The sequence below is a fragment of the Ursus arctos genome, unplaced genomic scaffold (assembly GCF_023065955.2).
Source record: "Ursus arctos isolate Adak ecotype North America unplaced genomic scaffold, UrsArc2.0 scaffold_2, whole genome shotgun sequence".
Classification (NCBI taxonomy): domain Eukaryota; kingdom Metazoa; phylum Chordata; class Mammalia; order Carnivora; family Ursidae; genus Ursus; species Ursus arctos.
This window is the reverse complement of record NW_026622874.1, coordinates 37,926,638-37,951,442: the sequence shown is the minus strand read 5'-3', so window position 1 is coordinate 37,951,442 and position 24,805 is coordinate 37,926,638. Positions and strand designations below refer to the sequence as shown.

The following is a 24,805-nucleotide window of genomic DNA, read 5'->3' as shown; positions in this document are numbered from 1 at the left end:
CAGGGTTCAAACAAGGACCTAGGGTTTTTGGATGCTCATGTTCTAACCTTTGGAAAGTCCCCTGGCAGGTGAATGGTCTGTCCTCACATAGACCTTTCTTGGGAGAGGCTCCCAGAAACCCTCCTCCAGAGTGGAGGTCTGGGTGGGGTCTGAGGGGGCTGGCTTGGGCCTGGGTGTCTGGGGAGTCCTGGCGGCTGCTTCCTCAAGGGCTTGAAACCCTTCGTGCCTGCACACGCTCCCCGGGTGACAATCAAGGACAGGCTGCGGGATAGAGTGTTGGGGGACATGACCCCGTGACTCCCTGTCCTTTGCATTCATGCCTACCCTCCCCCCAAAGAAGGCCTGACCTCATTCCTGGCAGGCGGACAGCCACCGGACAAGGAGACAATTGCACGCACAAGATGATTTCAGCTGGGGACAGGTGTGAGGACAGAGTGCGGCATGCTGGTGCCCAGGTGGCTAAGTGGGCAGGGGAGGGCTCTTGGAGGAGGTGACATTGAGCGCCCTCTGGAGACAGAGCGGGTCCCCCTGCCTGTATACCTACCACTCCTTGCACTGTCTACTCTCCTGCCCTAGTGTCCTTGGGACCCCACACATGCCCTGCTCTCTTGTGGGTCCTTAAAGTGGCAAGCAGTGTTGCAGTGTATGTTTCTTCCAGTAGAACTCTGGGTAAGCACCATCTCTGTTTCCTCTTCCCTTCTACCATTAGCTCTAGGAGGCAACGCTATCTGTTTGCAAGGACCGGGCACCCGCGACGGGATGGGAACAGCCCTGCCGTGTCAAGGTGTGGGTGCTGGAAAGTGGCCTGACTTTCTCACTACCTGCGTGCCCCCCGCTTCTCTGAATTAAATCCCTGCTGTAGAACAGTAAGAGCCTCACATGGTTCGTCCACGGGCACCAAGAACGTACTAGATTTTTTCTGGGGGGCTCTGTGGTGACTTAGGTGCTCAGGTGTCTTCAAGCATCTGTGCAAACAAATTATGGCCTGTTTGAAGGATTGTTGGGCTTACGAGGAACAGTAACCCACTGAAAGTGGCTCAAGGGAAGGGAAGGTCTAAGACAAGCAATCCCTAAATTCCAGGAGATTCCAGGCCAGGACACAAAGCAAGGCTGGGCCCCGTTGGGATAGACAGGAGAGCGGGACCATAATGCTTTTCCTCCGTCTCTTAGGGACAGCCTGGTTGTTCCCCGTTCCTCTGTCAGTCTGCCCCCTCCTCCTGCCCCTCTCTGTCTCTTCTCTGCTGGCCTGTGGTCCTGCTCCCCTGCTCCGCCAGAACGCTGACTGGCAGGCACGTGGCCTCAGCTCACACTGCCATGGATCTGCCGGCGGTGTGGAGGACCCCAAGGTGGGGATAAGCCTGGAGGTAGGGAATCAGGCCATTGGGGTCCGAGGCCACTGGGGACCAGTGGCAGCTGAGTTGATGGGGCAAGAGTATGAGAGCAGAGTTGGGCAGCAGCAAGTGGAAATCCCCCATTCTCTCCAGAATGGTGGCTGTGCTCACAGCAGAGTAGCTCCCAGGGCAGCAGGGCTGAGAGGAGAGTCCAGGACTGGGAGGCATGGCTACACGGAGGAGGAGGCCAGGAAAGGGGGAGACTGGCTTTCTTTACCCACGGAGAAACAGACAAGAGTGCGCAACACTGATGGGCAAGATCTGGAAGGGCCGGGGGCGGTTTGGAGCCCAGGGGCTTACGGGAGGAAAGGGCCTGGCCCAGAGGAGGGGTGTTCCTTCTTCAGAGGTAGGGGAGAGGCCTTGAAGACTCAGAGACATTGAAGGGGTGAGTCAGCTTGGACTTGCTTTCCCCTTCCATTTCCATCCTGTATTGAGCCCCAGGATGTCCTGGGCACTGTGCTAGGGGCTGTGGACACAGACATGCAAGCCAACCACAAAATCCCTGGGCCCTGGCCTATGCATCTTACAATCTTGGTCCTGTATTCCTTCATCTTCAAGCCCTGGGGGAATGAACTTCAGCGGTCCTCATGGCCCCCTCAAACAACCCAGCTATCTGTCTGAGGAGAACTATCATTCTTTTTTTTAAAATTTTTTTAAAGGTTTTATTTATTTGAGGAGAGTACACGATAGAGCAAATGAGTAGGAGCAGGTGGGTGGGAGGGCAGAAGGAGAGGGAGAAGCAGACTCCCCGCTGAGCAGGGAGCCCGATGAGGGCTCCGTCCCAAGACCTCAGGATCATGACCTGAGCCGAAGGCAGATGCTTCACCGACTGAGCCACCCAGGCGCCCCGAGAACCATCATTCTTGACTGGAAGTTCTACCTTGTATCTGACCTGCTGAAGCAGTTTTGGTTCCTTCCCAGTGACTTGGCTTTGGGGGGCATGGAGAAGACCCACTTTGCAGATGTCCTTACTGAGGCCTGCCCAGCCTGCCCACAAGGCCACTCAGCGCAGTAGAAGCAGCCGGTAGCCTGGAAGACATCTTTCCCCACCGCAGCATTTTCAGTGTAGCTGCAGATGAGCCCTTCTCTCTGCCCACCGGACCCCTGGCCCAGAGACTCACGGAGTGTCTCTGAGGCTGCCATCTGCCCGCCAACCCTGCTCCCAGACTGCCTTCCCAGGCCTGGGCCTCTGGCATCTGCTTTATCAGGATTCTTAAGAGGGACAGCTGGTTTATGTTACATGCCTGCTCCCTCCTCTGTTCCCTGCATATCTGTTCTGGTTTTAAATAGCTTATCTGAGCAGCTGGACAACCACATGGGCTTATATGGCGTGGGGTGCATGTTCCTTTAGCCCTGTCCCTGGCACCTGCCAAAATAGCAGCCAACACCCCCCGCACCCCCGCTGCGTCTCCTGCTGCACATCCCTCCCACCGCAGGGCTTGGCTTATGAGGCCCCAGCCCACAGGCCCGCTTAAAGCCCTCTCCATCCCCTGCCCTCACCCAGTGCCTGCTGAGGCTGAACAGATACCTCGGGACCTGTGGGCAGCTCCTGGTTGGAGGTAAGACTCGGGCCCGGCCTGAGATGGGGAGAGCGGAGAGGAGAGGGAAGATGTCTCGCAGCCTGGCGCCTTTATCCAGAGTCTGCCTGCGTCCGTCCACGCTGCGTGGATGTCCGAGTTGCTAGTGGTCCACGTTCCCTCCGAGAAGAGGGATGCACTTTAGAGGCGGTGTTGCAGAGATGGGATTCCAAGACTAGTGCTGTAGGGCGGCAGCAGCCCTCTGTTAGAAATCAGAGCCTTGGATTTGAGTCCCAGATCTGCCACCAAAGGTACTGTGTAGCCGGAAGGTCTTGGGTGAGTACCTTTCTCTCCCTGGGGGGTCAATGTCCTCATCTGTAGAATGGACGAGATAATTGCCAGGTCTCTGCCTGCTCTAAAGACAATGAAGCTCTAACCAACAGGGTCTCCTCTGCCAGATCGCTTGGTCCCACCCCTCACCTCCAGGCCCAGGGCCCCCTGAACCTTTCCAGGCAGGTCCTTCTGGATTCAGAGCAGAGCAAGACTGCAGTCCTATCAGTCACAAGAGTCCTGGTGGCCAAATTCTCATCTTCAGCAATTCAGCGACTGTCTTGGAAGCATGGAGAAAGAGCACACGTGCAGAGGCAGGCAGGGACTGCTGGAGCAGCTCCGCGAGCAGACACGAGACGTTTGTCTGATTTCCTGAGCCAGCGCCACCCCCCTCCCCAGAGAGAAAGCACTGCCAAGCAGCATTTGGGGGGCAGCTGGGGGAGAGACCTCACGGCAAGGTCCTTTCATGGGCTGTGAGCCCAGCTTCAGGGGTTAGAGTCCAGCGGCCCCTGCCCCCAGGGTATCTGGAGTGTGACCCTTCCTCCACCCCATCCTGACATGCCCTGGAGGGACAGACCTTGCTCTGTGTCCTGGAGTGGCAGAAAAGGTCATATTCCCTTGATTTTCAGCTTCTCCTGGGCAGGCGGAGCAAATATCTAGGGAAGCCGTTGCCTGGAGTGTAAGGAATTTCAAAGCACATTCCAGGCCCCGTGCATTTGGGAAGCCACCTGACCTCCAGAATTCCTCCTCTGACCCGAGTCTCCCAGGGCAGGTCCTCCTCTCCCAGCAGAAGAGGAATCTGAGAGGCTTTGGGTTACCCACTGGCCCCCCTCAAGCCTGTCCCCTAGCTTTGCTGGTGGGCTGACAGCTGCAGGCTTGGGAGGAGTCCAGCTGGATGCTGGGGACAAGGGCTGAGGGACAGGGCCTGCATTCCTCAGAGATTCAAAGACTTGTTTCTGCAAGACGAGAACTTGAAGCTCATCTATTTTATGGATAAGCTAATTGAAGCCTAGAGAGATTAAATGACTTAGCTAAGGTCACACAGCAAAAACTGGGTTTTAAACCCAGATCTTTTTTTTTTTTTTAAAGTAATCTCTATGCCTAATGCGGGGCTTGAACTCACCACCCTGAGATCAAGAGTCTCCTAGTCTATGGACTGAGCCAGCCAGGGGCCCGTATATCCAAATTTTGACCCTACGGCCAGTGTTCTTTCTGCCTTGTATTGTTTTTGACTTACTCCGCAAGGAAGGTGACCCTGATCTCTTGGCTGTGAGGGAGTTTGGCTAGAAAGCAGTCTGTGGAAGCAGGTGAGGGTCTGGGTGTGAGGACGCAGCTGCTTTGGACATTCTCATGCCTCGCCCTGCCAGGGTCCTGCCCGGGTCTCATTCCAGAGCCACAGCCTCAGCCTGTCCCCTGCCCCTTCATCTGTCTCGCCTTTGGGCAGTTGGCTTGGCTGCGTCCTCTTGGGCGAATTCAAGCCCTTCCCTGATCTCCATCCTCACTATTTTTAGGAGCTGGATGGTGCTCCTGGGAGCAGGGAGAGGGCTCCAAGCCGCTCTTTCTTCCTCTGAGCCCCTGAGCCATGCCCTGTGACTCTGAGCTGGTGGGAGAGCAGGGCAGGAGAGGCGAGAAAGCTGGAAGTCACATGCCCCACGCTGGCATGCGTAGCTCCCCCGAGAAACTTCTCGGTCCTCCCTGAGGTGACAGACTCCTCCCAGGGTTCTAGTCCTGGCTACTGCCCTGGGCCTTGGGGTAGCGCATATCTGGGGATAGGGGGCTATTCTCTTTGGCCACTCTCATCCGAAGACCCATTTGGAGATGCTCTGGAGTTGGGGTCTTTCTTCAGCAGAATGATGCTCCATCCTCCAGCATGACACCGTACACGCCTACCATCTCTTCCCACCCACCCCATCCCAGGGGAGCCAAACCGTGGCTCCAAGTTTCTGTCCAAAGCTCTGTGTAAACCCTCCCTCACTGCCCCTACCCTACTCTGGCAGAGGGAGCTGGGGAGGGCCCTGCCCAGCTGCATCCCTGCTTGTCCTGAGCCCAGCAGGACCGGACATCTCGGGGGCAGGTTCAGATGGGCAGCCAGCGTGAGGCGGCTGTGGGTGCTGGGTCTGGGGGCGTTCTCCACTCAGAGGGGCAGTCGCGAGCAGAGGCTCCTTCAGAGTCCCTCAGCCTGAAGCGGCTGCCTTGCAGCAGACATCATCCCACCCCACCCGAGCAGGGACGGTCCCTGGATGCCCTCAGGTGGCTGCCTGGGGCGCCACTCCAGTAGGATGTGCAGGGAGAGGTGGAGAGGGTGGTAAGCGGTGCTCTCTCTGTGCCCCTGTCCCCTGTGGCTTGAGTCTGAAGTTGGTGGCTGCCGTGCTGGGTGCTGGTGGGACAGCAGGCAGGGGCACAGGAGAGGCCCCTCTGAGGTGGCTGCGTCCATTGTTCTGATGCCACTCCGGCCTCACTGCGATCCCGCCCTCACACCACCTTATCCTTTTCCTCGCTCAGGCAGATAGACAGCTTTCATATGCCGAGCTGTGGGGGGCGCCATGCACTGCTGTGGACCTGGGAGGGTTGGGTTATAATAGGTATTAATCAGAGGTCTGCTCTGGGCCAGATCCTTTATTAGCTCTGAGCCTCACAGCCACCCCAAAGGAGGGGCCATTTCACAGAAGAGGGAACTGAGATGGAGGGAGGTTAAGTGACCTTTCCAAGGTCACAGGCAAATGTGAGATGGAGGCAGGATTCACACAGAGGTGTGTCCCACCTCTCCCTGTGGCCTCTGCCTGTAACTGCATGGAAATACAATAGAATCCAACACTGCCTAGTGCTTTCCACTTTCCTTAATGTCCACTTACTCCTCATAAAGATCCCTGAGCAGCCGGGATGTGTTTGCTGTATCTCCACGGTTCAGAGGTATTAAACAGACTTGCTCAAACACGCTCAGCAAGCTGATGGAAGAGGATTAGAATTGTCCTTTCCTATGGCAGTGAAGGGAGTATCTCAAAACGAGTTCCCTGGGCAAACATTCTTTAATTGGAATTTGTACTGATCAGAGGTAGTTTACTGTGCAATCCTAGGAAATGAGATAGGTCCCATGGACACTTTGCCCAGGCCCCTGCCATGGTACGTGTGCACAGCTGTGGTACAGATCACAGCCAGGATACGGACATCGCTACAAGCCATAATCTTACGCAGACTTCCCCAGCCCTACTTGGACCAGGCGTGTGTGACAGTCTATGGGGCTTTAACCTGTGTAGGCTCACGTGTTCCTGAGCACACTCAAGACACCAGACTGTTCTAAAACCACAAACATACTGTGTGCTTTAAAAAAATTTCCAAGTGTTCTCTATACCCACGGGGCGGCTTGAACTCACGATCCCAAGCTCAAGAGTTGCCTGCTCCGTCGAGTGAGGCAGCCAGGTGCCCCTCCTGTGTGCCTTTTACCACCACACCACCTCCCCTCCCCTTCCACCCCACGCACAACCCTCAACGAGCACCGATCTATTCTCCATTTCTATCATTTTGCCATTTCAAGAATGCTAAATAAATGAAATCATGTGACTCAGCCTTTTCCTCCTCTGTGGAGATTCACCCAAGGTGTCCCGTGTTTCGCTGGTTTATTCCTTTCCTTTGCCGAGACGTAGTCCACATGATGGCTGTGCCGCAGTCTCTTTAACCACCCCCCCGGGGGAACTTTGTGCGGTGACGAGCAGACTCCATGGAGAGGGAGTGCATAGCTTTGCTGCCCTGAATGCCTGGCAAGGTTGTGGGCTGGAAAGGCTGAGAAGCTATGGAAACATTGTTTTCAGAGTTACAATGATTTGCACCAGAACAGGGACATTCCAAACGGTTGGCTGGTTGAGGGGCAAGGAGTGAAATGGACATCGGCTGGTTGCTCTTATGGTGATGGGGGGCTTACTATCCCCCCCTCACCCCCGACAGAGGAGGAAGCAGGCTCCTCACTGCAGGTCACAGGGCTGATGAGGGGCGGGCTAGCTTCCCCACCCGCCCCCCCACCCCCAAGGCCTCTCAGAGGGTGGCAGCCTGGGGCCCATGAGGACGGGCTTCCCCTTCTGCCCATATTGACAGTTTTTCTCTTTCTGGAGGGAGAACAGAGACCATGTCTGACATGGAAGAGGTGGCGGAAGAGTACGAGGAGTGAGTATCTGGAGCAGCCTGTCTGGGGTGCTGGCCCCCTTCCCACCCCGCCCCTCTCACCTGGCCCAGGAGCCTGCTGTGGGGGGGAGGGGAGCAGCTGTGTCCGTTTTGGGGATCTGACCTGTGCTTCTGTGCCTCTGGGCTGCGGATCCTGGGCTGGCCACAGGCTGGGAGACTTTTGGAAATAAAGAGGCTCAGCTCCCAGGCTCAGCTGCGGTCCCACCTGGCTACGACACCAGGAGGTAGAGCTTAGAAGCTGTGTCTCCTGAAAACGTTCAGTGACTGTCCCGAAGCCACAGAGCTGATTGTGCTCCATAAAAGCCAAATCAGAGCTCAGTGGTAGCACTTGTCTGAGAACCGTGCTCCTTCCAAAGTGCCCTGTCCACCGCCCCGCCTGGGGACAGCCTGGGGGTGGGACACTGGCAGCCAATCTAACGATGATCTCCTGGACGGTGATGCTCACCAGGGAGGACTCAGAGGTATCAGGATACAGAGCTCCTGCCCTCGTGGGATTTGCTCTCCTATGGGCTGTCAAGATGTCAAATGTTGGAAGTAATCAGCCAAGAGGGGCTGGGCTTGGAAGGTGGGCTGTGGGTAGTGCAGGGGCTCTAAGGAGGGGGAGAGCCGTGGGGGCTGGGGTAGTCAGGCTTACCTGCGCAGGATTTGGATAGGGAGAGAAGGGTGAGGGAAAGGTGTTCTAGGGTCTAGTCTGGCAAAGCTCAGCGCAGGGAGAGAGTGGTTAAGCGGGCAGATGCTGGAGAGACCAAGCAGAGGTTTGGGGACCCTGGATGAGAAGACTGGGCCCGATAGGGGTGCTTTGTAGGTGGGCCAAGGAGGGTGAGCTCCATGAGGCAATGAGGGAAATAAAGAACAGACTTACCTTCAGGAAAGACCAGTGTGTGTGTGTGGTGTGAGTGTGTGTGTGTGTGTGTGTGTGGTGTGCCACTGACAACGTCTCCTTTTGCACGGCAGGGAGCAGGAAGGTAAGCACACGCTTGTGTACTCGTTTGGACGAAGGGCAGCCCGGGTGGAAACTGACTCACCTCTTGTCTCCTCTCTTGCGGCCGTGCTCTTCTCGCCTGAGCAGAAGAAGCTGTGGAAGGTACGGAGCTCGGGCAGAGGGAGGGCCAGAAGAGAGAGACCCCGGGAATCCAGTATCCGGGAGCCCTGGGAACACGGGTTGTCTGTCCCTGCCCCCCACTCCCAGCTGAGCCAAGTTCCTCCGACAACCACGGCTTCTAAATGGGAATCAGTCCTGGCCTTGGTTGCTCAGGTCTTCAGCAAAAGGCTTAAACCTGTTTCCACTGTCTGTCATTTTGCTCACACAGAATCACCACTTTTTCCAATTAATTATTTTTTATTTTTTTCTCTATTTTTTTTTTACCATGGAAAGTTTTAAATGCATGTGCAAGTAGCAAAAATAGAATTACATACACCCCCCCACCCCTGCTTCCCCAAGCGCCCAGCATCTGGCTTCTAAAATCCTCAACTATGGCCAATCTTTTCTCATCTATTCTTCATCTGCCCTCAGTCATTCTAGAGCAGACATCCCGAATCATCCCCAGACATCGTATCATCGCGTGCTTAAGTAGTTCAATAGATATTGCTAAAAGATGAGCACTATTTAAAGAAAAACATAACTCATAACACCATTATCACCTCTAAACACATTCAACTTGATAATTTTTCAAATGAGATTATGGAAGCATTCAGTTATCTGAAACATTTAAAAAAAGATTTTAGTTATGTATTTGAGAGAGAGAGCGAGAGCGCACGAGTGGGGAGGGGGAGAGGTAGAGGGGGAGGGACAAGCAGATTCCCCACTGAACGTGGAGCCTGACGCTGGGCTTGATTCCTGAGATCATGACCCTGAGACCATGTCCTTGAGATCATGACCTGAGCCGAAACCTAGAGTTGGACGCTTAACCGACTGCTCCAGCCAGGCGTCCCGCTGGAACATTTGAGATAAGCATGAAGACATCATTATCTTCTGGAAAGTCCGTTTTGACCCATAGACCCATTCCTACTCTGGTCTGTTCTCACAGTTCTTTCCTCAGCCTTATGCCTCATATCCCCATGAAAGAACACCCTAACCTTTGTCTCTTCCTGAGTGCTTGACACATGGAAGTGATTGAGGCCTCACTCTAGTCCCTGCCCAGCGCCCCAAGTGGCCCAGAATAGCCCTCAGTCCCCTCAGGCTTCTGCTCCCCAGGTGGGTTGCATCCTGACCCTTAGAGGCTCAGCAAATTCTCCGAAGTCACATTTCGGCACACGGCGTGTGGACATCAGGAGAAGGGGCTTCCGGAAGGTCTAGGGAGAGAGCCAGGGGCTTCCGTAGGAAGTGCCTTCTTCCCGAAACCTTCCAAGGAAAACGAGGAGCCTCTCACACATTTAGAGCTCTTCCAGGGTGCCTGGCCAAGGAGTAGACACAGGAGAAACTCACGGGGGAAACTGAGAGGGGCCACGGAGTCACTTTATTTTTCAAGGAACACCAAATACGTCAGAAGCTATTTGAAATATTTTTTGAATCAAAAATCTAGCTGGCTCCACTTTTTGCTGTGTTCCCTGCCTAAATCTCGGTACAGTGGCTTTTCCTTTGCTTTGGAGGACTTGCCAGCTGGTGAGTTTCTGGGGGCGGTATTTGAGATACAGACCTTTGGATTTGGGACTAATCTGCCTGCAACACACAGTAGGATTTGGCTGTGAATTAACAAAATAATTCTCTGCTGTGCTGGTGGACTGAGCTCCACGTAGCATCTGCCTTGCTTGCAATGAATGGACTCCACCTGCCTCCCACATAGCTAAGTCCCCGGCGATAAATGACCAAGAAAGAGCGAGGTTGAAAGGCATGGCCACTAAGCCTACAGAATGGACAAGGCCGTGTCTCTTCTTCCAGCAGAGAAGGAGGACCAATTGCTGTAAGCTCTTCCTTTGGGCAGATGTTTGCATACCGGCGTGCTGGTCTGTTCCCTCAGTGCGACAATGCTGTGCCTTCCTTAGACAGGGGCTCCTTCAACCAGACCAGGCACACCTGTCCTGTGCCAGGCACCCCAGTGGGGCTTTCAGAACTGTGACTCCTGGAAACTGGAGATGTTTTGTGGGATATTGGAGAGGCTCGCGCAGGGTAGGAACATGGGAGAAGTTTGATGGCAGTGAATTGTTCCCACTCTGCTCTTTGGGGCCTCTGCCTTTGTGTCTAGAGGCAGAGCAGGAAACGGCCAGGTCCCATTTACTGAATGACTCCCATGGGCCAGGTAACTGCTAGGTGCTGTGCGCATGGTCGATCATTTCATCCCTACATAGACGGAGAAGTGAGGATGATTATTTCCATTTTACGGACAAGGCACGTGGGAAGCTGCTGATAAGTGAATCGCCCAAGTTGCTAGAAGTGGTGAATCAGGTATTAGGACCGGAGTTCAACTCCAAAGCCCATGCTCAGAACCATGTGCTGTCCCCCTGCTCCCGTCCCTGTCCTTCTGCTCCCAGACTAACCTGTCTCGCTTCTCCCCTTCGCTGCGGCCACTCCCTGACCCCCAGAAGAGGAGGACTGGAGAGAGGACGAAGACGGTAGTACAGCTTTTACTTTCCTGTGCTTTCTGCTCCCTGCTGTCCTGAGCCTGGCTGCGGTAGCCAGGCCCTGTTCTGTGGCAGAGTCGGGGGGAGGGGGGCACAGGTGTGGAGTGGATCAGTCACTTCCTCCCAGCCTCAGAGGGGCCAGACCACCAGCTCCTTTCCCTGGTTCCTGATCTTTCTCCTGGGCTCGGTGGTGGGAAGGACCCAGGCTGGCTTGTCCCCCAGCTGCTCTGAATGTGGCTACAGAGGGGGACTAATGTTTGGAATGAGTGGCCTTTCTCTGCCCCCGCTGCCCATACTGGGCCCTCCCTCTGAGCTGGACAGCACCCAGGCAGGGTGGCCAGGGCGTGAGGGGCCAGGGGACAAAGTTATCTGAAGAGCAGCTGGGGGAACTGGAAATAGCCCTAGCAGAAAGGACGTGACGTCAGCCTTCAAATGTGCACAGCTGTGGGGTGGTGGGGGCCTGGACTTGTTCCCGGGCCCTGGGGAAAGGGCTAGGCCAAGGGGGACAGATTTGGGCTGAAGTTTAGTAAGAGCTTTCTCATAGTGATGTCTCAAGACGCGGTGGGTGGTCTGGGGAGGCTGGGAGCGTCTCGGTGAGCGTGTTGCCTGACCACTGGATCAGGGTGGGGGGTATTCTACAGAGAACCGAAACATTAGATGGCGTGGGGGGAGGGGTTAGCAAGATGGCCTGAAGAGGACTCCAAAGCTGGCCATACTCTTGCTGGCCAGCTTTCTACTCTCACCCCTTCTGGAAGGATCTTCTTGGAGGTAAGGATCCTGTGGGGATCAAAGAAGAGACATCCCCAGGTCCAGACCTAGGAAACTAGGACAGAGAGCATCAGGCAGAGTGATTGGTGGCCGGTGTTTCTTTCACCATGGCCCCTCTCTCTCCCGCTCTGAGGCTTTTTCTTCTCCCTCTGCCAGGAGGCCACTGCAGGTCAGCCCAGCCGTCAGTGAGCGTTCCCTAGCACCTCGTACAGGCAGAGCCCCGTGCCTGGCGTCACCCTGTCTTATCTGTCTGCTCCAAGTGCCTGACTTGGGTGGGGACCATATCCTGCCAAGCAAGGGGATGAAAATAGAAAAATCCTACCAACTCTCTGGACAGTACAGATGTCTACACGGGGGGCATCTCATCCGCCCACCCATAGTCTTGCCGTTCTGGTTTCCTTTACATACGGATGAAGGGTCCCTAGAGATACTGAGTTCAGGGCAGGGGTTCCCCAACACCGCACCTTAAGCAGGATACGTCCTATGGTGTGAGATCCCTGGGGGGAACGTTCGGGGAGGAAGGTTGGGGAATGGGGTGGAGTCCTATTGCCAGGGAGGCTGCTGGGGAAAGGTGCTAAGTCAGGCGGAAACAGCTAGCCACCACCTTCCCACCTTGCCAGGCCCGCAAGCCCTTCTCTGCTGGTACCCGCAGCACCTACCACACCCTAACACGATGCTACCCTAGACTTCCAGGCCTTCCAGTGGCTTTCTGGTAGAGCACAGGTCTCCATGCTCAGAAAGGCCCCCTTCCAACTCCCAAACTCCAGGAGAGGCAAGTTTAGACCAAAAGGACTCTTCACAAGCCTGATCGTGCCCTTCTGTCATGGTTGACCAGGGTCGGCAAACATTTTCCATAAAGGAGCGGATAGTAAATATTTTAGGCTTTGCGGGCCACACACTACCTGTTGCAACTACTGAACTCGGCTGTGCTGTGGCAAAGACAGCCGTAGGCAGTGTATACATGACTGGATGTGGCTGTGTTCCAATAAGACTTTATTTACGGAAACAATCTGGGGGCCAGATTTGGCCCTTGGGCCAGAGTTTGCCAACTTCTGGTTTAAACCCAGAACTCTGCAGCCCCTTGTTATTCATATCGGTGACCCCCAAATTCATCCTAACCTCCGTCCCCAGCCTTCTCTGATCTGGGTTCTGCCTGCTAGCCTAAGTAGGGGCCTTGGGTGTTCACTGTGTCTGGCTCACTTCTCCAGAGCAGGACGAGGCAGCCGCAGAAGAGGCTGAAGGTGAGGCTGAGACGGAAGAGACCAACGCAGAAGGTAAGGCTCTGTCCGGGGTGAGGGTGCGAGGCGCTTTGTCACGGTGCTTTGGGGCATGGCGGGAGCCCCCAGAGGCACTCCTATGGTGCTAGAAAATCCACCTGGAACCGAGTTCCAGCCTGTGCAGCAGCACGTCCTTTCTGGGCTGGGATCCAGACGCCAACGGTCCGGTCAATGACCTTGACTGTGTGCTGCTTTCGTGTCAGGCAGAGCCTTGCGCCCAGGGGCAGGTGTGTGAATAGACACTCCCTGACCGCGGGAGCCGGCGGGGTGCTCTTTGGTTAGGACCTGTGTGTGGGGAAGCCTCTTGGCAGGGGGACTTGAGCCTAGAACAACAACCTCAGTGATTTCTCATGTTGTTTAGGAGATGGACAAGAAGGGGAGGCTAAAGAAGCCGAAGGTAAGGACTGTGGGACATCAGGAGAAACGTGTTGGGGTGTCAAGGGAACCCATACAAGCAGCTTTGGGGGAGACTGCCCACCAGGCTCCCTCCAGGGAGGTGGGCAAGGAGGGGCTCAGGGGAGGGTAAGACAGAAGTTGGTGACCATGCAGGTTTTGGGTGTTGGGCTCAAACCTCTGTGCCCCGCATTCCAGAGAAGTTGCCTGGGTGGTGCCCTGTGGGAGAGGGGACCAAAGTCCAGTCCCCGATTTGAGTAGGGCCCCCAGAAGTCACGTGACCTACACATACAAGACTCCTGGAACTCAGGCAAAATCACTTGTAAAGTTTGGTGTCTATATGACGAAATCCCAAGACATAGATGGGCCATGTTGTGGGTCGCTGCAGTGGTCCTTGTCATGTGGCAGGCTTTGGAAAGGGTTCAGTGGTCCCAGTCACATCTCTGGAGGGGAGGGACAGCCAGCTGGGTCTTGGCATCATGCCTATCAGTTTCCCCCTGGAGGCCAGGAAGTCCAGGGAGCAACCAAGGAGGCAGAGACCTGGGAGGGGACTCTGGGGCCAGAATCCCCTGGGACAGTGCCATGCGACCCCACCTCACTGGGAAGCAAAGCTGCCTTGCCAGAACTGGTGAATGAGAATTGGCTTGGAAGTTTCTCTCTGGGAGTGTGTGCTTCCTGTGAGGGCCCAGCTGTGCCCTGAGATGTCCCCCTGGGAGCTGCTATGGGAGAAGCAGCATGGGGTCTGTGACCCCATGCTTTAATTCTTCATGATGCTCCTGGAACCAGGAATCCCCGGGGGCTGGAAGGAATGCACTGTACAGGTGGGGAAATGGAGGGCCATGTGTGTACCCAGCTCATCAGGGGCAGAGCTGGGACCACATCTGGGGCCTCCTGACCCTGTGGCTATGTGCTTCTCCCTTCTCCAGATGGCCCAGTGGAGGAGTCCAAACCAAAGCCCAGGTGAGTGGGACACACCTGTGGTGAAGCCCTGAGAGTAGAGTGCCAGTGAGGAGGGATGATTAGGGCAGGACGGAGTGCCGTATGGCACAGTAGGCATGCGCTGGGGGGTGCGGCAGACACAGGCCACCATGTACGGTTGTATAGGTTGTGCACTGCACAAGAGCCGGCTTGAGGGAGAGCGGGGGCTCAAGTGTACCCCACACTCCATTACCAATTGCATATCCTGTCATGGACAGCACTGTATTCATCCAGAGGGAAGGGGTGGACTGGTTAAGGCCCTGGACAGATACCCTCTCCTATCCCATAGCACGGCTGGAACACCTTCCTCTGTAGCTGAATTGGGACCCGAGGGAAGAGGGAAGAAAATCTGGGAGAGCTGAGCAATGACGCTGTGCCAGCCTTGGTGGCTTCACAGTGTCACAGAGGGGCGGGGCAGGGTGGCTTAGTGCCCCCGCATGTGAGAGCACATGGAAGCTGTGGGTATTGGGGCTGGGGGGGTAGCGGGGGTTGGGGGGCAGCGAGAATCCCTCTTGGCTAATGCTCAACCTGTCAGCAGATGGCGTCTCCGCCCACACTGGTGGGCTTCTCCCTGTTTCCACGGGACCTCCTGAAACCAGCCCCGGAGACAATCCCAGCTCTGCTCCTTTGTCCAGTGCCTTTCCCTTTCCAGGCCCTTGATGGACATCACAGTATCTCATTTCAGCCCTACCCAGACCTGAGGGCAAATGGGGAAACTGAGGACCAGAGCCCACTGGACCTGGTGTCACACAGCAAGCATGCGTTGGGGTGGGGACCAAACCACAGGACTCCAGGGCTCATGGAAGATTCTGCGGGGTCAGCCACACGTGTCGTAGCTTCTCCACTTCCTAGCTGTGTGGTTTTGAGCACGTCACTACCTCTGAGCCTCAGGTGTCTTCGACGAGATGGGTGGTCCCTACGTTGTGGGTGTAGGGGCAGGATGAAGCCAGAGGGCACGTGTGAAAGAGCCTGGTGGCCCCGCGTGTGAGGCTGCTGTCCTCGACAGCTTTCACTGTTGCGGCCGTGCTCCTGCAGGAAGGAGAAGGGCCCTGCCTACCCTGGGCACCCACAGTCCCCTGGGTTCACGGATTCCCTCCTCTTCTCTCCAACAGACCATTCATGCCCAACTTGGTGCCCCCCAAGATCCCCGATGGGGAGAGAGTAGACTTTGATGTGAGTGCGCCTGCGGGGAGAGCGGGCCCGGGCTGGCAGTGGTTGCTCAGGCCCGGAGGGGACCTGGGGGGGCCGGCGGGGGTGGGGTGACGTGGCAGTGGGATAGCGTTCGGCACAGGCCTGGCTGGGCATCATCCTGGGTTCAGGCCACTGTGGCCCCTTCCCTGGTCGGGCCCCCAGCCCGCCTGTCCCTTCTGCTTTGCGGAGGGTGCCACCTGCATATCCACTCTCCTCTGGACTGTGGGGGTGGCCGCTGAGCCTGCTGTGCGTTCGCAGGACATCCACCGGAAGCGCATGGAGAAGGACCTGAATGAGCTCCAGACGCTGATCGAGGCTCACTTTGAGAACAGGAAGAAGGAGGAGGAGGAGCTCATCTCCCTCAAAGACAGGATTGTGGGTGTCCAGTCTGCCATGGAGATGCCCCCAGAGGCCGCGCTCTGTCCTCCACCCTCTATGTGAGGCCCCGCCTCCTCCAGGCAGCCTTCCCTGGAGCCCCTGGCCCTGAGGGAAGTGGGCTCTCCCTCAGGATCCCCGGGGCCAGGAGCCGCTCCGGAGGCCCTGCACTGTGGCTTCTCAGCCCCGCCTGCCTGCACCATCAGACTGGATGGTCCTTGGCAGCCGAAGATGCTGATTGTCCCTGGGCGCCCTGGGCTCTGGCTGTGGGGTGACCAGTCAGATGTCTGTTGTCCCACCTCTGCCCCGGCCTCCCTCACTGGACACAGCTTGCCCTATTAATGCAGGGAGGATGATGTGGCCTCTGCTGGAGAGAGGGGGGTTATTTTGTTCCTTTGTTTCTCTCCCCACCACACTGGCTGCGCATCGGCCCAGGGCTGCGCCGCTCCGGCTGGCCGCCGAGGGTTTGGCCATCTGTCGGTGACCGCGGAGCAGCTGCCGGGCCGGGGCCAGCGTGGGGCCAGGGCTGTTGCCCTCTGGGCAGACGGGAGAAACCTGCCTGACATTTTTCACATCGTTGAGGACAACCCCATGATGAGTGCTGTTCAGTGCCGGTCCCCTGCACACGCCCGCCGCGGCCTGTCTGTATTTAGCTGGCCCACCTGTCGAGCGGCCGTCTCTGTCCGGTCCACGGAGCTGGCTGAGGGCAGAAGCCCTTGCGGGCAGGGCCTGCGCTGCCCTGAGACTCGGAGGGGAACATTCCCTGTGGCTTCTCTTGCCACTGCTTTCCCTGGTTGCTCCCGGCACCTCTGATGACACCCCCTCCCTGGGCACGCCCTGGGCAGGCTTGGCCTCTCTCCCCACAGGAGAAGCGGCGGGCCGAGCGGGCCGAGCAGCAGCGCATCCGGAATGAGCGGGAGAAGGAGCGTCAGACTCGCCTGGCTGTGAGTGACCCCTAGTCCAAGGCCCGCAGAACGCCCCCACTGTGCTTCCAGCTCCTTCCAGGCCCCCCGGCCGCTCTCTCTTCATACACACTGATTCAGTCCACGAGCCCTTGGAGAGCGCTGGGCATTGTTTGGATTCTGATGATACACAGTAAACAAGACAGAAATGTCTGGGTCCGCCTGAACTTACTATTTGATAAGACCCTCCATCCAGCAATTCCACGTCTGGGTATTTACCCGAAGATGAAACCACGAATTTGGAAAGATATCTGTCCCCGTTCAGTGTAGCCTTATTTACAGTGGCAAAGGCATGGAAGCAAGCCATGTGTCCGTCGATCGAGGAACGGATAAAGAAAATGCCCCCCCCCCATACACACACACACACACACACACACACACACACACACGCACACTGGAATATGATTACTCAGCCATGAAAAAAGAAGGAAATCTTGCCATTTGTGAGAACATGGGTGGACGGACCTTGAGGGTATGACGCTAAGTGAAATAAGTCAGACGGTGAAGGACAAATATCGTACGATTTCACTTACACGTGGAATCTGAAACAAACCAAACCCAAAACACCAAGCTCGGAGATGCAGAGAACAGACTGGTGGTTGCCAGAGACAGGGGGTGAGGGTGTCCGAAATGGGTGGAAGGGGCTGAAAGGTGCAAACTTCCATCATAAGACAAGTGGGTCCCCTCTAGCCCCCCACCCTGCCCTTGCGCTGGCTCCCGGGGCACGGAAGGCCCCATGGCCCTCTTCCTGTGTTGCTGCTGGAGGTCCTTCCAGAACAGCAGGCCTCCTCAGGGGGCTCCCTGCCAGAGGGGATGAAGGGATCCACCCTTGGGAATCATTCTTCCCTCATTCATCCACAGAAGTGCTCACAGCTCCCGGTGCCAGGCCCTGTGCCGGGGGTGGGGGGGTCCCCTCAGGGGGCTTCTTGCCTGGTGGAGAGAAAGCTCCACTCAGTGGACCCTTAAAGACTACAGACTTCGGCCCAGTGTCAGGGGTTCGTGTCCCCACCCCTGATTTGCTCTCTTCCTCCCCTCCCGGAAACCAGGAGGAGAGGGCCCGACGAGAGGAGGAGGAGAACAGGAGGAAGGCCGAGGATGAGGCCCGGAAGAAGAAGGCTTTGTCCAACATGATGCACTTTGGGGGCTACATCCAGAAGGTAGGTCAGGGAGCAGCAGCTGGGGTCTTCAGGGCATCCTGGTGTATGGGGAGGAGTGGGGTGTCCACAGACTTCAAGTCGGATCCCAGGAAGAAATTCCTACCTGTGTGTGAGAGACAGAAGCTGCCTCTTGCCCACCTCCCTCCGAGCTGGCTCTCTGCCTGACTGTGGCTTTCCCCAAGAGGGGCCCCCTGGGGTGGGGGCTCCAGGCAGAGGCCCCCCAACCCCCCATGTCAGCGATGCCCGGAGCCCCCCAAGGTGGATGGTACATCTGGAAGGGCCCTGTGCCTAGAATCAGAGCTCTGGTGGGAGACCCGGATCTTACAGCTGTGTGGTCTCGGGCAACCTCAGAGCCTGTTAGCCCATCTGTAAAATTGGTTTAATGTTGTCTGCCCGGCCTGCTCCGAACTCAGGTGGGCTAATGCAGCCAGCATCTGTCCTACGCAGCTGTGAGATGGTTTATTCCTGCAGACTCCCTCAGCTCCTAATTTTTGTGCCCTACTCCTGCTAGGTACTCCATTCTCAGGGGAGGAGAGGAAACATAAAATTGATTTTCTCTATGCAGTGGAGAGATCAGAACATTTTCTTAGATTTCTAAAGTCCCCAGCTCAGAAGCAGACCAGCCTGCCTGCTTCCGTCCCCACAGTGACCACTCCAGCCAGACTTTTGGCGTGGCCCTGCTCTCAAAACAGTCCTTGCTTCACCCCCAGACTCCTGTCCTAATAAACAAGGTTGCCTACAATGAGCGTCTGAATCACCTTCTCCTTCTCCCCTCTCTGCCTTTGCCTTCGGCCCTGTGCTCTGCTCTCTCTCTGTGTCTCTGTCCGGGTCTCGTTCTTTCTCTCTGGGTCTTTCTCTCATGGTGTCCTGGCTCTGCAGGCCCAGGTGGGTACAAAAACCTCTAACCCTCTTCCTCCTCATGGTTTTGGGGGTTCCCTGGGAGGGGAGGGTGCCTGGCTGGAGGGGTGGAGTGTGGAGAGTGGGTTCGTGGGAGGAGGGAGCCGGGAAAGGGAAGAATTTGGAAAGGCAAAGGAATAAAGGACTGAAATGGCCCTCCTGGCCCCTGCCTCAGTTTCTTTGGGAAATCCAGGCAGTTGATGGTGTGGGCGTCTCAGGAAGAAGAGGACAAGGACCTGATCCTTCTGCAGGCCTTGCCTTACTCCCTATTGGGTTTTGGGAGGGTTAGGGGAGAGGAGGGGTATTCTCTAGCTAACTCCCCTGCTTGTCACTCCTTCCAGACGGAGCGGAAAAGTGGGAAGAGGCAGACAGAGCGGGAGAAGAAGAAGAAGATTCTGGCTGAGAGGAGGAAGGTGCTGGCCATCGACCACCTGAATGAGGATCAGCTGAGGTGGGGGCTGGGGTGCTCAGGGCATTGCATACATCTGCGCGGAAGGGCAGGGGGGCAAAGGGAACATTCTCACCATGCACCACCAGGAGGCGCTGCCACACCACATATTTTTTCCCAAAGTCTCTTTTGGTGGGAGCGGAGTTAGGCAGAGCTGGTCAAGCCATCTCTGTGCTTTGCCTCCAGGGAATAGGGAAAGAGAACTGAGCAGGCACCTCACCCCTCTGAGCTTCTCCTTACCCGCCTGCACCCAAGGGGTGGGAAGGGGGAGTGCTAGAAGGGCTTTTCCCTCTTCCCCCGGAACTCCGCCCTAGCGGCCCCTGATATCTGTTTCTAAGCACTGGGCACTGCCATCTGGCCCCATGCTGAGCTAGGCGGGCTGGGGGTCCCCTTAGCAGGCCTGGAGGTGGAAAGGAGGGCTGGGGCCTCTGGGGGCTGGGTCAGATTTGAGGTACAGGCAGCTGGAGGCCCTTCCTTATTGTTCCCTCCCCCTCCCCCATCCCCACGCTGGCCGGTGCAGGGAGAAGGCCAAGGAGCTGTGGCAGAGCATCTACAACCTGGAGGCAGAGAAGTTCGACCTGCAGGAGAAGTTTAAGCAGCAGAAATACGAAGTGAGCCTGCTCCCGCTCCCCTCCCCCATCCCATGCTCCTCCTGGTGTGATCAGGTCCTACATTGCGGCTGCCCTCAGGCCCCTTTCCCCGGTCCCTGTCACCCATCACCCCGCCAGCTCACACACCTGCCCGGGTGTCTTGTCTCTGACAACGCTCCATGTCCACCACTGGGCTACAGCTTGCTGGAGAGGTCGGATGGTTCACTGGCTGGGGCTGAGCAAAGACCCGTTTCTGGGGTTCCAGCCCTGGGGGTCTCCCTCCCTTCTGTCCCTGAAGGCCTTGAGGCAGCGGCTCAGACGCACTGAGCCAGATGGGAGAAGCAGGAGGCACAGAGCGAGGCCTCCGGGGGAGAGGAGGCCCCACCAGAGACGTAGCTGCCTCACCTCTCCCTGCGTACCCCGAGGCCCCGTGTGGGCACAGCCGGCTGAGCGTCAGACTCCCAGCCTGGAGGGTCCCAGGTGTACAGACAGCAGGCAAGAGTCGGCTCAGCCAGCATTGGTCCCTCCCTCACGCTTCCCCAGAGGCCTTCTGCCTCTAGGAGCCCAGCTTCCCTTTCGGGGCCTGCTTTCCTGTGCCTCCCGTGCGACGGGCCCCTCCTCTGAGCGCAGCTCAGGCCCCCGTGGCTGCAGAGAGACAATTTTGTGCAGTGGCAGTGAGCGTGGACTTTGGAGCCTCACTGCCTGGGTTCTGCTGCTAGCTCTGCCCCTTACCGGCTGTGTGACCCTGGGCCAGTCACTTACTTTCCCTTGTTTCCGTTTCCCAGCTAAATGACAAGGATACCAGTGGGCCCTATTTCACAGGGCTAGTGTGAGACTTACAGGTGTACTAATGGTAATAATAACAGTAATAGTAGAAGTTATGCCTCACAATAATGCTGTGGGTTAATATTTGGGAAAGTGCTCGCCGGGCAGCCTCCCCACGAAGTGCTCGGTGGGTATTAGCTACTCTCGGGGCCTCACCAGGGCTGGGCCCTCCTCTTTCCCTCTGGTCCCACATTTCACTCTGCACCTGGCCTGTCTGGCTTAGATTTGGCCCAACTACAGGGCGGCGAACTGTGGGTGTGGCACGTGGCCGTACTGTCCCTCTTGAGCACCTGGGCACGAGTGCCTGGGGCGGGGGGTATCGGGCTGGGCTGGGGCTGTTCGGAGGGCTTCCTGAGGCCCAGCCTTGCACAGATTCTCAGAAAGCCTCATTATGCCACCCTTGTCCTGAGCCTTCCATAGCTTTGGGACCCCACAGTGACAGGCCACCGGGGTGGCCAGGAAACCTTTCCTTGGCTTCTGCGTGAGGGACCTGGGCCCCTCTGGATCTCTAACCCTTCTGACCCTCACAGCATTGCTGCCTCTCCCTTCCCCTCCCCCTTCCTCCTCTTTCCCTCCTTCTCCCCGTCCTCCCTCCTCTTCCAGAACTATGCAAAGCCGGCTTCTCCCTCACCCCCAGCCACCTGGGACCTGAGTCAATGAGCTCCAAAGTTACCCTGTCTTTCCCACTTACAGATCAATGTTCTCCGAAACAGAATCAATGATAACCAGAAAGTGTAAGTTTCTATGTCCTTCCATCACCCAGCCTTGCCTCCGCCTTCCCTGTGTTCCAGCCATCCCACTGCTCCTCTGAGGGCTCTGGCTCCCACCCCTCCCGCCTCCCCTTCAGGGCACACGCTGCTTCCTCCTTGGGCTCCCCCATGCTCACTGCTCAGTGGGGAATAGAGTGCAGGGCTCCAGACGACTCCCTCCAGCCCAAGGCTGCTGCCCCACTCTGCCTCAGGAGGCAGCTCCAGGCTGCCCCTCTCAACCCTCGGCATCACCCCCTCGGCCTCCTCCCTGTGGAGACCTGCTGCCCTGGCCTGGGTCCCGCTTCTGACTGGGCCCTGCTTCCTTTGCAGCTCCAAGACCCGCGGGAAGGCCAAAGTCACTGGGCGCTGGAAGTAGGGGCAGCAGTCCCCTTCACTGAAGATCCTCACTGTGTCCCTGTCCTGCTCGTGCCCAGCTTCTGGGGCCCTCCTGGGCACTGGAGACAAACTCCGGTCTGGAAACCAGGAGCTGGCCCGGCTGGGAGCTGCTCTTCGTGCCTGTATCCCCACAAGCCCACGCATGCCAATAATAAAAGCCAACACACATCGCATGTCTTTTCTGTCAGCTCCCCTTCAGAGGGAGGGAAACTGAAGTGAGAGCCTGTCTCACAGGGAGTCAGGGCCGAGAGCAGACCCTCAGGGACACAGGCCCCTGGTAACTGCTAAACTCAAAGGAGCCCCCTCCCACCTGCTTCCGGAGGGGAGAAGGCGGCTGGGCCCCGGGAAGGCACCGGCTTACTCAGGGCCCTGGGCCTCACAACAGCAGAAAGGCTTATGACGGGAGCTGCTGTGAGTCACCGTGAGGCCCACTGGGGGAAGCGCTGAGTGTGGGGACATGCGTTCCTGTTCCTGTGTGAGTCACTCCTTGGGAACAATGGAGGCCTTTTCTCTTTCTCTTCCTGGGACTAGGAAGCAGGCGTCTGAGGGACAGGGAGCCCTTGAGGAAGGAAAGAGGGCCAGTTTCATCAGGTAGCTTTTCAGGCAAAGATGAGCTGCTGAGAGGCCTGGGCTGGGAGGAGTGCTTCAGCTTTCTCCCTTCCCGCCATTTGCAAGTCCTCTAGGGCTTGAGCGCAAACCAGGGACTACAGGGTCCCTGAGTTGAAGACAGCATGGCACCATGGAGCCCAGCTGGCAGAAGGGAAACGATGTGGGATGGTAGAACCCCCAACTCAACAGCTCCCTAGAGGAACCCCTGAATGTGGCGCCCCCATGCCTCTGCTCCAGCCGCTCCCTCTGCCTGGAAGCCCATCCCTCAATTCTCCACTCGTCATCCACCACAGGGAGCCCCACTGTCCCTGGGAAGTCTTCCCATGGTCTTCCACACAGGGCGATTCATCTCTCCTTGTTCTGAGCACCCCGGACCCTCCCGTAACTGCTTCCACGGTTATGCTTCTAATACTACACTGTGTTCCCTTTGTACTTGCTGGCATCATCCTTCCGACTCTCGAGAGACAACATAGACCCACTTATCCTGTGCCACGTGCCAAGCGCAGTAATAGATGGCCAGGATACAGAGATGCAAAGGATATGGTCCCTGGGCAATGAGGAGGGGCTTAGCCTGGGGTCTTGGCCTCATTCCTTATCCATCCATCCATCCATCCATCCACCCACCCATTCTTCCATCCATCCATCCATCCATCCATCCATCCATCCATCCATCCATCCAATAAATGTCTCCTGAGCACCAAATATGTGCTAGGCACTGTGTCAGGAGTAGGTGATGCTGAGATTTAAATAGGCCCATCCCCGCCCTTGTGGAGCTCACAGCCCAGTGGGAAAGAGGCAGCCAACAGAAGATTCCAGCTCAGTGTCACAGCAGGCAGGGCAGAAGGTGCTGGGGAAGCACAGACAAGACGCACCCCATCTGGCATTGGTGAGCAGGAGGGCTTTCTGGAGGAAAAGGTTTCTACATCAAGTCTCAGAAGATAAGAAGAAGAAGGTCAAGGACAGGGGCCAGGAATGGGAAGAGGGAATAGCACATAGAAAGCCCTAGAAGTGAGAGCTGGCCCGGTGTGTTTGAAGAGCCCCGGTTATCACAGAATCCAAGAGCTTCTGGTGGGGAGCAACAAGGGCTTCTGGAAGTGGCCAAAAGGCAGGAGGTGGAAGCAGGGCCTTAGGGCTCCCACCACTGTCTCTGGGAGACCTACTGTAGCCCCACCCTCCCTGCTACCAGAGAGAGGGGCATGGAATCCAGAACTGAAACTCCAGGGTTCTCCAACCGCCAAATCCCCATGGGGGCTGCACATCTTGTCTCAGCCTCTCCTAGGAGCAGCAAGAGGGAGTGATGAAGATGTGGTCCTGGGTCCTGCTTCCTGCACCTCCTTTCCCACCAGGGTCCTCGTGACCATCCTTCTGCCCTAGTAGGTGTGGTCTCTCCTTCAATGACCATACTCGGAGGGGGACATGGAGGCAGCCTTGTGGACTTACTCTGAGACTCCCTGAGGCCAGGTCCCACTTGTCCCTTTTCTCCTGAAGTCATCCAGTGTTTAGGGAAGACCCTGTGAGTGCCCCAGACACTGTCCCCACACGAAGCTTCCCATGCTCTGACTCTGTACGTCACCCGAACAAGAACACTGCGGGGTGACCCGGGTGCTGCGTCCAGATGGAAGCCCCGCAGATAGCTGGTCTGCATGGGGCTTGGGGCATTTGTCTCTATTTGTCCTACTTGCCAAGGAGAAAAGCAGATGAGGGTCAGGGTGCAGGGGCATACACGGTCATCAGCCCAAGGCAGGAGCCCTTCCAAATCCAACAGGCAAGGAGATGGGCTCTGGGCCCGTCGGCCTGTGCTTTCCCCGTGACATTCCTAGGGCACGGAGGGACCACAGACGTGTGCACAGAAGCACGCTGGGATGGGTTCACGAGTGAGTGGCGAGGTGCAGAGAGGTGTGCACATGTCCCCCCCAGTTCATTTACGACTCTGTCACTCTTGTGCTCACCACGCAGCCGGAGCCAAACAAAACCCTGAGGGAGGAAGTATGGCCGAGAGCTGGCCTGGGCCTCCTGACCACTCAGGTGCTGGGTGAGGCTGCAGCGGGGTGACCTGTGCCACCAGACACCCTGACCCCCCCTGCACCGTCCCCTGCCCCCAGGCACCACTGTCTCCACGCGGTTCCCATCTCCCCCTGCTCCGGGCACACCTCTCACCCGGCGGACCTCTTGGCCCCCCGTGTGTATGCTCAGGGAAATGACCTCCAAGCTCCGCTCAGCC

At 57.0% G+C, this 24,805-nt stretch overlaps 1 protein-coding gene across 1 annotated transcript; it reads left to right on the top strand.

The window, feature by feature from the left end:
* The first annotated feature begins 2,802 nt into the window (after positions 1 to 2,802).
* Positions 2,803 to 22,148, top strand: TNNT2 (troponin T2, cardiac type). The gene is made up of 16 exons (XM_057315461.1): positions 2,803 to 2,950; positions 7,346 to 7,393; positions 8,366 to 8,376; positions 8,481 to 8,495; positions 10,931 to 10,960; positions 12,946 to 13,011; positions 13,376 to 13,411; positions 14,334 to 14,367; positions 15,498 to 15,558; positions 15,835 to 15,951; positions 16,818 to 16,895; positions 17,960 to 18,070; positions 19,309 to 19,418; positions 19,936 to 20,026; positions 21,524 to 21,564; positions 21,910 to 22,148. Exons 1-16 carry the CDS (start codon positions 2,838 to 2,840, stop codon positions 21,953 to 21,955), a joined length of 1,008 nt encoding a protein of 335 aa, XP_057171444.1. The 5' UTR covers positions 2,803 to 2,837; the 3' UTR covers positions 21,956 to 22,148.
* Positions 22,149 to 24,805: the final 2,657 nt, after the last annotated feature.